Source organism: Fulmarus glacialis, unplaced genomic scaffold (genome assembly GCF_000690835.1).
Source record: "Fulmarus glacialis isolate BGI_N327 unplaced genomic scaffold, ASM69083v1 scaffold2707, whole genome shotgun sequence".
Lineage (NCBI taxonomy): Eukaryota > Metazoa > Chordata > Aves > Procellariiformes > Procellariidae > Fulmarus > Fulmarus glacialis.
The window spans coordinates 1-13165 of NW_009221078.1; the positions used below are offsets into that span (position 1 = coordinate 1).

Consider the following 13165-nt stretch of genomic DNA (forward strand, 5'->3'; position numbering starts at 1 on the left):
GGGGGGGGAAAGATGATGAGAATTATTTATATTTGTGTGAATTTGCCCAGCCAAAGTAAAGGTTACAGTAACTATCAGACTTCGCTTCTGAGGTCAGGATGTGTAACTAGTTTTGCACACTCCATCCTCTCAAAGTTGCTGGTATCAATGCAGCTTCTATTCTTCTCACATATTCACAGGAGAGAAGCAACTTTTTACACCCTATTAAAAAGCACAAAGATGAAATATTGTACCAAGTCCCAGAAGCACAAACCAAGTAGGTAACATAATTCAGGGAAGAATATCAACTGCTCTGTAGTGTTAAAACCAGAATCAACAGTGAAATTATGACGAAGTACTGGTGAACCTAAACTCTCCATTGGGAGTGAGCAACTGCCACTACTCGAGCAGAGATGGTGTAAGGCAGAATGTCTGCACTTCATCTTAAATACATATGATGACTAGCAGAAAAAAAAGACTTCTTATTCTGCTAACAATGCTCAGGTCTCTGCCTGCAATCAAGAATCTTAGGAGACTGCACATCACCCACCGGCACCTGACATCTCAGGAGCCGACATTTCACAACTTAGGAATGGCTGCGATCTGTTTCACTTCATGCAAATCAGGGCTTGGCTACACTACAGGGGCAGGAGGAGGGATCGGTGCACAAGTACAGCTGTAAAGATGTAATGAACTTATGTGAAAATACTGTAGGACACATCTCATACTGGTGTGGCTTACCTTGTTTCAAACACTGGTGCAAATCAGTACTGTGACAGATTTATACTAGCAATGAGCTGCTGAAATTGCATCAGTGAAAAAACTCGGGACAGAGAAGACTAAGACAGACAAAAATTCCAGTAGGGCGACTTCTCCTGCTTTGTGATTAGTGTCTCCATACTGGAAAGGTAAACCAGAGGTTGGGAATACAGTCACAATAACAGTTCCTTTTGGTATTTTCCAAAGTAAACTCTAAGGGGAGTGAATGGAATGGTAGGTGAGATCACTAGTCTTTAGGGTCAGAGAGCCCCAGCATGTCAGTAAAAAGAAAGCAGCCATTTCACTCCAGGCGCTTGCCGTTACACCAGCAAGTGATGATCCTCACTGCAATCCTTGCTCTGAAGAGACAACGCTGGATTTTCTGGTTTTTGGGGGTGGAGGGGGAGGTTTGGCTTCACGTCTGCTGGGTAGTGGTGGAGCAACCTAAACAAAAACACACAGAAAAATAAACCTTTACTGGCAAGTTAAGACATTTTGCTTTACCAAACAAGAAACACAAAAGGTCCTGTACTACTTGATGTTTTTTTCAGGACCAAATCTTTGAATTCAGCCTCTCAGTACTACAATCAATCGATGTCAGGGGTAAACAGGAGGTAACAGAAGCAGATACGTTTTAGTTGCTAGAATATGCTTTAGTTGCAGATATACTTTAGTTGCTTCTGACCTGCAGCCTCACTTCAAGTCAGAGTTGTTTGTCCCTCTGTCCCACCTTCTGTTTATCAGTGAAATGGCAATAAACCCATTTCCATCAAGGTTTCAAAATTCAACTGTTTTTATCTTGCTGGCTTGATGAGTTGCACCAAGTATGGGCCAAAAGGATGTAAAATGCTTCCAAATCAGAATGATAAACTAACTCCATAAAATGGCGGCAAGCAAAGAGTTCTACTAAAGCAAGCCACAGCCTTCCTGCGCAGCACAGGGGCTTGTAGGGCATTTCTTGTTCTTGCAGGAAACTGCACTAGTGGGTTCTTTCAACTTGGCTCTCTGCTTGTTTCAAGGGGCATCCTGTGAACAGATGATATGTGAAGAGCCAAGTGAACAAGATGCTTGCATGGCTCACCACTTCCTTAGCCAAAACTGTCAAGATTTCAGGACTATTTTAACTGAAGGAGGAGAGTGTCAACTTTACAACAACAACAAAGTAACAGAACCCTTCAGAAAATACTTTTACAATCTCTCTTTACAGCCCTTCAAATCCTTTTCATTTGGCTGCAAGCCAAGGTCAATGTTGCAAGCCAGAACATGTTAGTAATTAGTTTTCTTACAAGACTCAAGGGGAAGGAGGCTCTTTTATTAATCCTCTTGAAGCAGCGACTCCCATAGCATCCCTAGAGCTGGCGTATTTCCGCCATTCACGCCACCTACAGCAGCTATACTGCCCCTTTTCAGAAGCACAGTCAATTCTGACCAAATGAAGGATGAAGCAGAAAACCTCCTATTTATCCCATGCTTTAAGGCTTTATGCCAGTGTCATCTCTCTCTCTAACAGAATTAAGCGATCAGCTGTTTTGTTGTCTTCCTGTGTTGTCAGAGGTAGCGTATTTTAAGTGCGATCATTCTTTAAATTCTTTTTGGTTAAATTCCAGTTCATCTCACTAAGGTACTCCATAAATCCTCTCTGCAAATCGGACTGGGGAAGACATCCATCCCTTTCACAGTTACAAAAGGATGCTTTCTGTTGCTGCACATTGGTAAGCAATTACAGTCTCATATCAGAAGCACCTACATTTCAGGGGCAGATGAAATGATTCTGACACAATGACCAGAGTATTTGCACGTTAAGTATCTGCAAGCCATTTGGAATCCCACAGGGCAAGAGAAACATTAGTGATACAGCATAAAAAAAAGTGGCAATTTGATGTTCCTAGAAGGAAGCCAACTTCATGAAATTGAGAAAAAGGCTGTGGCTAAGATGGTGACATAATACACGCTGTTTTAAATGATTAATGATGCATACCTTCAAAAATTAGATTCTTCTGAGCTGAGGACTCAAAAGGAAGTATTTATCATTTCTGAAAATGTGTGAATTTTTTTCCCCCTTCTTTTTCAGGACCAGATTACTGTGCTATTTTACATTGATCATGTTTTTGAAACTTTTTAATCGTTGTGCTTGTTTGTTTTCAATATATCTTCCCACCCCCATACACAGTTTGCCTCACCAAGGACAACACAACTCCCACTTGAAAAAAAGGAACTGCATTTGATAGCCTCCTCTTGAAGCAAAAAACTTTCTATTCTTTTGTGGTTTCAGGGAGTGAACCAGTAAAATGATTAGACAAGTTTCAAGTAGCACCACCCTAGAAGCAGCTTGGAAAATTCCACTGGTGTCTCTTTCTCAAAAGCTGTTTTCCAAAAAAATGTCAGCTCTCATTTCCTTACCTCCACAGAATTCCTCGGGTTGCTATTCTCATAGGGTTTGCTTTTGGGCGGAGGTGGGGGTGGGGTGCTCTGTAAGCTAGCAGTTGCCAATCCATCAGCTTGCAATGAGGGAAAACCTAGAGGCAACAACAATAATAAGAAAAGACATTAAAGTAGGCGGAAAAGGAATGGGAAATGGGATTGACCATGTAGAATTTTAAGGGAGAATCATTTAATATCTTGTGCTTTCCATCTGCTAACAAGCTAAACCTGAATGGATATCTCAAAGTAGAGTCACAGTTGTATCTCCCTGAAGTTCAAAATGCCCAGAAGAGTTCCGTCTTCATCAAATGAATCTAAGTTTATGTGAAAAATGCATGCCTGAGAGAACAGAAAATTGAATCCATTATCACATCTGCAATGTTCAGTGGGGTTTCCTTTCAGCCTGGGCCTCAACCTGAGAATTCACTTTGATTTTAACTCCAGTTGATAGAGTAGATAAGTACCCAAACTTCAGAAGAATTCCTGGGAAGCTGTCCTGCTACTAATGGCAATTAAAACCACTTGCTAAGTAGAAGAGTGAGGTTTCACATTCCTTTCACAGATCTCTCTTCATATAGTGTTCCTGCATTTGTTTGTGTTTCTGGTTGTCTCCCCACCCCGATATGTACTTTTTGGTTTTAATCCTCTCACAACAGTTTTATGCTAGTTTAGTTCGTTATCTACACTGAATTCTGAATTTATATCCACATAAGAGGAAGGACAGTCAGGTCCTACATATGAACTTCTGTTCCTTTAAAAAAAGGGCAGTACAGTGAGAAATGCAACGGCAAGCAAGGACGTTGTCAGTGGTGACACTACAGTTGTATTTTTACCTTAGCCATATTTCTATGTTGCTTCAGAATTAACTACAGAGCTTACTGGATATGCAAGGAAGGTAACTGCGCAAATTATTAATTTTGCTAATTCTTCAAGATAAATTCCTTCTCTTTCAGGTGTAACATTTATTAGCTGAGTTTCCAAGCTGCAGAGCAACTTCTCCTAAAACTTTTTGCCACGCGATGGGAGTTACTGTTCATTAATTACAAAGCCTTCAGGGCTTGCCCAGAAAATTTACCCATAGACCTGATCAGAAATACCATGCTGAATTGATGCAGTTCCATGCAGTGAATTCACAGGAGACATTTCCTCTAGTATGTGCTGTAACCACTTGACTTGATGCATTTATAAGCATCTACATTGATTGCATGTAGCGTTCACCTTGAGGTTTAATATACCTTCCCACAAGTCAATACAGGAGAAAACAAGGAAGAAACTGAAAAAGATAAAAATTGTTCTCTGGAATTCATCTGATACACTAATTTTAACAAGTGATACGTAAGTCACAAGTATGATCGCAGTGCCTTTGGTAACATTGCCAAATTCTGTTATCTGACAAAAATGTCTACAAACATTAACTGCCCAGAGTCACTTTCTGTGAACTACTTCAGAGCAGTTCCTCCCTCCCTCTCTCCCTCCCCAATGAGGTTACCCCAGCAAATATATAGTAATTCCTACTATTGTAGATACTGCCCTGAAGGATGTGGCAATTGCTCTATAACAGAACTTACTTTGGGTTCTTGGGGTTTTGGGAGTGATGGGTGGTGGGCTGCGAGGCGTTGATTGCTGGAGTGAAGAACCCTGAAGCAAAGACAGTCTGTTGTCTCCCAATTGAAGACTCTTTGGCCTTTGTGCTTTTCCTGACATGCCCTGGTTGAAACAGAGAGTAAGCAAAACCTTTAGAAGTCAGCAAGGTTGCTGCACACGTATCAGGTAATCAAACCTGTCACAAAGGCATCAACATGCTCCAGAAAAGCCATGCATAAAAGAGAAAGGTGCATTCAGGTGAAACAGAAGAGTGAAACCACTGCACTGGCTAAGCCATGTCAAAAGGCATACACTGTGCTCCTATGACACATCCAGTTTTCTGTGGGACCTTACTAACTGGGTAGCAATAGTAAACTGTTTTTAACGACCTTAGCATATTAACAAAGAAGGGAAGACATCAATCTGAAAAACTGCTGCATTTGACTAGCAGTTCTGTGAACAAATTTTGGGGGAAAAAAAGTCTTTCCAAGAAGGAAAAAAGATCAAGTTCTGGGTGCAGGTCAGGACTGCTAGTATCATCCAGCTCCATGGGGCTGTGAAACAAGTCTATTTCAGATTTTACAGAGCAAACCCCTTGCGCTTGGGACTCAGGAGATGTTGTTCCAGCTCCTTCCAGTGTCACGTGTGTCCTCTCTGCTCTTCAGTCAAACTGTGAGGCCATCTGAATATGGTCCCAAGAGTCCAGTACATGAATATTATGGTCCTTTTAAATATTAGTTCATTGCTTTACAGAGAAGGCTGTCACTTATACACGTAATTAAGCTCACTGGGCTCGTTTAGAGATCAATTCTCCATCATTAAGCAGTTCAGTATTTCTCACTGCACAGAAGGGACCACACATTGGTACAGTGAATATAAAACTTACAAAGACCAAAGCTGCTGGACGTACAGCAAGCCTTTGGTTCCCTCTGGCTTCTAGCTCTCAAGCAGCTTAGAAAAGAGCTGCATAAAATCAGTCTGTCCAATTCTTGTGCTGCACTACACAGCTTTGGAACAGACCAGCTATAAAAACCGCTTTCTCTGTACTTTGCAATGTTCTTAAGCATGAATATAACCCTTAACTGCTCATTCACTTCAGTAAGCTGATCACACATGTAATTTGGCCTCAGAGATACAGGGGGAGAGGGGAGGGTGGGTGTTCTGTTTTGCATCTCTCAGCTCTCTGCAATGCAAAGTCTTGGACAGACATGCCTTACTGTCCTAGTGAACTGGTCGATACAAACGGGCTTTCTCCCAGATCTTTTCCCTCTAGTTTTACTTAATAAAGTGATCAGCAGCTGACATCACAGTTTGTGGGTTAAACCCATTTAAATCTTCCAGAGGCAGAGAGCCAGACCTCCTGAACCACTAATATTTACAGCCCCAGATTCTCCTCTTCAGTGGAAGACCTGTCAATACCAAATGACATGATTCTAGAACCACAGTTCCCCTTTTTATAAATATTCTGCAGACTCCAATTGCTGGCAGCATCACTCAGATTTGATGAGAATTCCTGAATATATAGCAGCATAACCTGTTCCTGCCAGATTCAGTTGAGATCTTAGGAGGAAAAGGGAAATAGAAGAACTCACGTTTTCTCATTATTTACGCAGCCTGTGTTAAGTCAAATTAGTATCACTGAGCCACCAGCTTAAATACTCAGATGCCTAATTCTCATATACTCTCTGACAGCGTAACATAGTCTTAGCATAAATCGGGATAATACTCCAAGGTCATACAACTCTACTTTTGGGCTGAAACTTAGCCGTTTGTATTAGGTGATCATTCTGAATCCCAGTGTCAACCCGAATGCCTCACAGTCTCTGATATATTCCTCGTTACAACACTCCTGCAGGGGTATAGATTCTCTTTTATTCCTCATTTGCAAATAATTTGCTTAAGGAGTAAACACTCCTGCCCTCACGCAGGAGGTCTGGAGCAGAGTACAAGCTGGAAGAACCAGTTTTTCAAAGTCCCAAGCTGGTGACCTAACTACCAGACCATCTTTTTTTCAACTCCCCAATCTATCAAACTGATCTTCACCTTGCAGTACATTTGATTTGTGCAATGATGCTGACTGATAGCAGCTGAACATCTGGCTTGCCAGCTGGATTTCTGAGTGGGCTAGCAGTATCTGCTTGCTCCAACAAAAACAGAACAATTCTACATTGTGCTGAGTGCATCGCGCAGTCCTCCACTCCTACAAGAAACGAGGGCACTGAGCACCTAGATGAAACATCAGTGCCTCGTGCTTCCAGTCTGTACCTTAAGCCAAACTGCATTTCGGTCTGTGACACAAGTTTTCCAAATAAAAAAGTAAGAATTCCTCAGATGACCAAGGCTTTTGGTATTTGAACCGAATTCTACATTGTGCTGAGTGCATCGCGCAGTCCTCCACTCCTACAAGAAACGAGGGCACTGAGCACCTAGATGAAACATCAGTGCCTCGTGCTTCCAGTCTGTACCTTAAGCCAAACTGCATTTCGGTCTGTGACACAAGTTTTCCAAATAAAAAAGTAAGAATTCCTCAGATGACCAAGGCTTTTGGTATTTGAACCGCTAATGACAAGCATGGCTGAAAGCAACGGAAACACTAAAATCTCCTGCTGTGGATTTTATTATTGCTAATTTTTTTTTTTTTTTTTTTTACATTTTTTTTGGAAGTCAGTTCCGTTTCTGGCTCCTTCTCTACAATAACCTGAGACTTGCTAATACTCCAGTCCTTCCGCTTGAGTTTGCTAATCCGGTTATCACCATCATCTTTCATGGCCAGTTCCTCAGCTCTGGAAGCTGTTGATATTCTTCTCTCCAAGAGAGGCTCCAGAATAGATCTGTGGCCCACACCGAAAGAGTGAAAAACCATGAAACATTAGTCCATCAGACATTTAAAGTGCTGTCTATTAAAAAACTCTGATCTCTTAGTTTGCATAAGAGATTAATGTGAAAAACTCAGTTATGACCATGGAGTTTTCAGTGAGATTTGTGCTCCTAAGTTACCCAGCAATTTTGAGTATAATGCCTTATGTACAAGATAAAGTGCAGACCTGCATTTTATGCTGAATCCTGCCACCGCGTCCGCTGTGTGACTTTAGCAAGTCACCTAGACTCCCTGGTTATCACAGATGCAAACTAGATGTACAGAGAAGTAACATCAGGAAATCTTTGCTGCTGCTGTGCGGCAGCTCCTTTTAATGCCATTTATGCAGCTGCATACAGGTAGGTAGAACATATGACTATGCACCTCTTTGCAGATCACATCAAACTGAATTACCTTGTAGTATCTTACACCTCTGTTTTCCAGCATTCCTGGGAGAAATAGTGTGCATCTGAAATACACTGCCTCCATCCCTCTTCAGTATCATGTAGATAATTGGGACTCAAGAGACAGACAGTCGTGGGTTCAATTCCCAGAACTATCCCTACCTGTGCTTCAAACTCCCTATCTGTAAAATGGAGTAACAACATTGGCCTCCATTTAAAGTTTTAAATGCATAGGTATTACTACTGTGTATAGAATAACTCTTCATTTTAAGAGTAACTAATTCTGGCAAAGGCATATCCCTACTCTTGTAAATCACATGTAAAGGCTGATTACTAACCCGTCTGAACCTGGTCTGGAGGAAGTGCTATCAGATGACGTGGAAGATGTAGAGACCACGGAAGATGCCACAGATGTGACAGAGAGCCGTCTCAGCGTGGAAGACATGATATAGGGCAACACGACAGAGCCTGACCTGCTCTGTTTCCTTTCGGTGAGGGAGGGAGGCTGCAGACAAATACGCTTGTGATAAATCATGTAACACTAACTCACTAACAAGTGGGAAAAGGGAAAGTTGTGTTTCTTCAAGGCAAAACACTAAACAACCAGTGCGCTTACCAAAGTTATTACACCATACTGCTTCTCCACCTTCTTCTTCAGCTCTTTGAAACAGGCTGTCAGTCTGTCATGCAGAGGCTTCAGCTGTTCCGTCAGCTTCTCACCATGGATCCTAATCCCTTCTGCCAACAATGGCATCTGAAATGAGAAACAAAATTAAGCTACAAAAGGACAAATCAGCTCTCCTGTTCCAGGAAGGTGTTTTCTATGCATGTTACACATCTCAGATACAATCAAAGGACTTAAATCAATGTGTTTTGAGTACACAGAGGCAAAAAAAGCAATCATAGAGTAAGGAAGCTCAGCTACTGACTCATAACTTGTGACACTGTAGTAACTTGACTGTTTGTTTGAGCTCCATGTGTTCAAGAAACACGAACACTTTCCCCATCTATACCTGTGGTTGTCTCTTCCCTACTCAGATTCCATATTCTGCTTTGGAAAACACAGCATGTTAAATGTTGGAGTATCACTTCCTAGGCCCCAAAGCTGTATGATTGTGAGGTACCTTTAACTGGGCTCTGTTATGTGGAAATATGTAAAAACGGTTGGCAGGGATGCAATTTGCATTACAAAAAAACTAGGGCAATTTTTCATTGCTATGCAGGTCAAAATAGACAACTTTCAATGGTCAGACTGACAAAACATTAGGTCTGATGATTTCATGAAAAGGTAACGGATATTTTGTTACACTCATGAGGGAAAAATCTATGCCACGTTGGCAAATATTCCAGAATAACATTTCAGAGCAACATGACGTACATGGAACAGTCTAGGCCACAAATTTAGAATATGACAGTTTCCTCAAAATAAAAAAAAACAACTGTACACACATTCAGATTGTTCTTACAGTATTTATCTGCATCATCTCTCCAAAACAATGATGCTGGAAAAGCATCTGCACTCATATATAGTGCTTCCACTTCTTTCCCCATACTATACCTGTAGAGCGATTAGTTGCTTAAGCAGTTCAATTTTATCTTGATCTTCAGGATGTTCTTGAAGATACTTCTCTGTGAAAAAGGCCTGAAAGCAGACAGAGAAGATGATACAGACACGACATTGCTTTCACAGCTAACTCTCAGTGAAAGATCCCTGTACTTTAAAAGCAATTAACTGGCATTACTCCTCGTAGCGAAGTTTGGTTTTAATATCTAAAATATTTAATATTTTAATATCCCTGACACAAAGCTGAGGGACAAAGAACCACTTGTTGAGAACTGGGAAGAAAAGAGACTTTTTTGTAAAAAACAAAAAACAAACACCAAAAAACCCCCACCACCCAAATTTTACTATTTTTTCAGTGAAACACTGATATGTAAAAAAAGTCACTTCATCACAAGAGTTTTCTTCAATTCTGATTCCCTTCTCATAAAACAGTATTGATTTGAATAATCAAGGCTACGTTACTTGTCACTCAAATGTGAGTAGCAGATCCAGTCTCTGAGTTCTCACTTCAAGAAGTCTCTTTCATTTTTAGCATTCAATGACCTACAGTACACAATGACATGCAAACAACCTCAGCTGCAGAAAGGTGAACAGGGCATCTCCTGCCTGCAATTTCCTTAAGCTCTATGACTTAAGCCCTTAAGTACAACATTTTCACGTGGGGCTTGTTACGAAGATTCAGTAGAAATAAAGACCGTGTTGAGAGTTTGACTCGCAGTTTGATTCAACAAAGCACCTTTAGTCTACACTTCATATGTGTTTACCTTTAATCAACAGAATCTGGTATCGGTTTAAAGTTGAACAAACACAAGTACGCTTTTCTGGACTGAAGCCTTAAAACTGTGCCAATTCACATTATGTGCTACAGTGTATTGCATTGAAATGTATCACAGTTCCTGGTCAGAAGAATTTAATTTTTCTTTTTCCTAGATAAAATCCCTAATAATTTTTCATTTGGCTTTAAAACGCGTCTCTGATCTATTTCAGCCTCTGCCTATATTTCTTACTTCTGCGTTCCATTAACTGGACTGTATGTACAAGTGTTTATAGGCCTAGTGGTATGACTCTGAAAAAGGCTGATGTCAAGAGGAGGTTAGCCTGTGAAAGGACTGCCGGGTAGGTCCCTCTGGATTTTTCTTGAAAGTGTTTAATTATTACAAGAAGAAAGCGCATGTTAAAAATGCAGACTTTGGCTTTTGGCTACAATGAAACAATTAAAACTCAAGATTTTAGCCGCCCACAAAAGCCAAATGTTCTGTACTGATCTTCAGTTGAAATAGGAAAATATGAACCAGAAATGAGTATTTCCAGATGTGGTTATAGATACTTTGTGTTTCCTAGTTTTAACTGCTTTCCCACTTTCGTAATTCTAAACTTTATGTCAACCTTAATTCATAAAATGGGAGGATTTAGGGCCAAATTCAGCCCTGGCAAAGTACGCGACTCCTCTGGAATCAGCAGAGTTAGACCCCAGATAAATCAGACCCTCTCCCATTTAACTTTTGCACTTCATTTCACGTGACTGGAACACATCTGAGAAGAATTAAATGTGTTTTAACACCATCCATTCAGCTTATGGAAATAAGCAATATATTTTGTGCTGGGAATACCATCATTAGATACTGGGAATAAACAGCTTAAATTAAACATCACAATAAAGGAGGAACATACACTGTTAGTCAACTGAATAAACCTGGATAGGAAACACTGGTTTTTTTCCTGAAATACATGCTTTTTGCTGCAAGATTCCACAGACAGATTATCTGCTGGAAAGAGAAATCCTCATTTGCCTTACCATTCTATATTAATACAATGGGGAAATGGCTCTTTTGCTTTTCTTTGTTACTTGCACCCATCACTGGGTGGACCAAGCACCTCAATGCCCCCAGGAGGTAAGGCCATGTTATTACCACCCTTGTAAATGAGGCCCAAAAGAGCTGGATCACTCACCTCCGTGGCAACGCACAGCACTAAAACTAAACACTAAAACACTAAAGATGTGGAGGTTTTCCACCTTCCAGTCTAGTGGAAGTCTCATATCTCTGTTCTTTCCTCCTCCTCTTTGAGCTCTGAACAGACAGATACATCTACAGAATGCGCTATGTCTGAGTAACAGCTGAAAACTGAACTTGAATCTCCCATGTTTCCATTCAGGTCTTCAACATTGCAGAGGTCAACAGACTGAGCTACAGATAAACGTGAAAAAGACCTTTTCATAGTTGGTATATCCCCCCATGACCGCTGGGTCCACAATCCCATTCAGGAGCATAGAGAGAGGATGTACAGGAAGACTCCGGTCCCAGACATGCTGTTGGACAATGTTGCTGATTTTCTCATTGGTTAGCTCCATTGTTTCTATGGCGTTCTGCAAGGGGCTGATCTCTTCCTGATGGAAAGAAGAAACAGAATAAACCTTCATTCGCCTCCACTGAATATGAAGTTACGTTAACTCCTCGTATATGAACGACAGCCCAATAGTTGCCAGCAGAGGATTTCTGGACCGCCTGTGCTAACCATCTTGCCATTCAGAGATGAATGCTAGAACAATCTTATACCTTAAGCTGAAGGAACAACAGTTTAGGACTTGGCTGCTGACTGTGGAGTATGCTACAGAAGTAACCACTCTCCCAAGCATTACGCAGTCTAGAACTTTGCTGCCTTGGGTAGAGCTGTCTGCAGAATGGCATAAAAAGACAAGCACATCAAAGAAGATACACATTTCCTTTTATCTGAAGCAGAAATTATTGGTGTGCCACATCCAACAGTGGAAGGACTAGTATTCCTAACTGTTGCAAGACCCTTTACTCCACAAAAGAGGGAGGGAATGGGACCCAGCCTACATGCAGAACTTACTGTTGTAATCTGTTTGACTTCAAACCACTTGAGGATGCCTGGAAATGAATACGCTGTCGTGTCGGTTGTCCTTTCTATCCACATATTCTAGTTAGAGAAGGAAAAAATTCCAAGATGTAAGGGACCTGTTGGTCTTGCAATTCAATTCTCTTCTGTGGTAGAGCACGGAATCAGGCTTTAAGCACCAGCTGGCAGGACTTACACAATGACTTTCACCTTCACTAACTGGGATGGAACCCAGTGTTTTTGTAACAAATACCACCTCTACTATTTAAATGGTACCAACATTAGCAGCAGTAGGCTGTTATCCTCCACGTGGACCACTATTAGCAGGACTGCGATTATCGTGTATTTAGCCAGTGTTATATGCAACATGCTCAACCACTACACATGAGCCACAGTATGCCTCATAGGCAGCAAGGAAACACGCTATTGCACTACATCCAAGGCTCACTCTCCACTGCAAATCTTAAAAGTTGGCCTGAAGTTGAACTGATCCTTCAGGGTTAGAGGCTGGCCTCCTTAAGGAGGGCTACATCATCCTCAATCTACCATACACACAGCTGGACTCTGTAGGAAGCTGCAGTTAGACAGCACAATATTTATGGATTCTAGATCAAGGATTTTGAGCATTACAACTTCAGCTACAGAGCCCCTTGACATTAACACATTGGCTTTATGTAAAGATTGCAATGCGAAGTGCAGCCCTTTGCTTCTCCTACATTTTAATAGCAAAACTCCATT

The 13165-nt window shown here is 41.2% G+C and overlaps 1 protein-coding gene across 1 annotated transcript in view; it reads right to left on the reverse strand.

The window, feature by feature from the left end:
* Window positions 1-1084: 1084 nt before the first annotated feature.
* Window positions 1085-13165, reverse strand: part of DOCK5 (dedicator of cytokinesis 5) — a gene marked incomplete at its 3' end in the record, with an annotated part of 63644 nt that continues 51563 nt past the window's right edge. Inside the window, exons 43-51 of the mRNA XM_009580938.1 lie at window positions 12418-12508; window positions 11778-11950; window positions 9563-9646; window positions 8621-8758; window positions 8343-8509; window positions 7394-7574; window positions 4728-4866; window positions 3139-3254; window positions 1085-1182 (exon numbers count right to left, since the gene is read on the reverse strand). Of these exons, the coding sequence (XP_009579233.1) occupies window positions 1085-1182; window positions 3139-3254; window positions 4728-4866; window positions 7394-7574; window positions 8343-8509; window positions 8621-8758; window positions 9563-9646; window positions 11778-11950; window positions 12418-12508 (1187 nt within the window). The remainder of the gene's footprint in view (window positions 1183-3138; window positions 3255-4727; window positions 4867-7393; window positions 7575-8342; window positions 8510-8620; window positions 8759-9562; window positions 9647-11777; window positions 11951-12417; window positions 12509-13165) is intronic.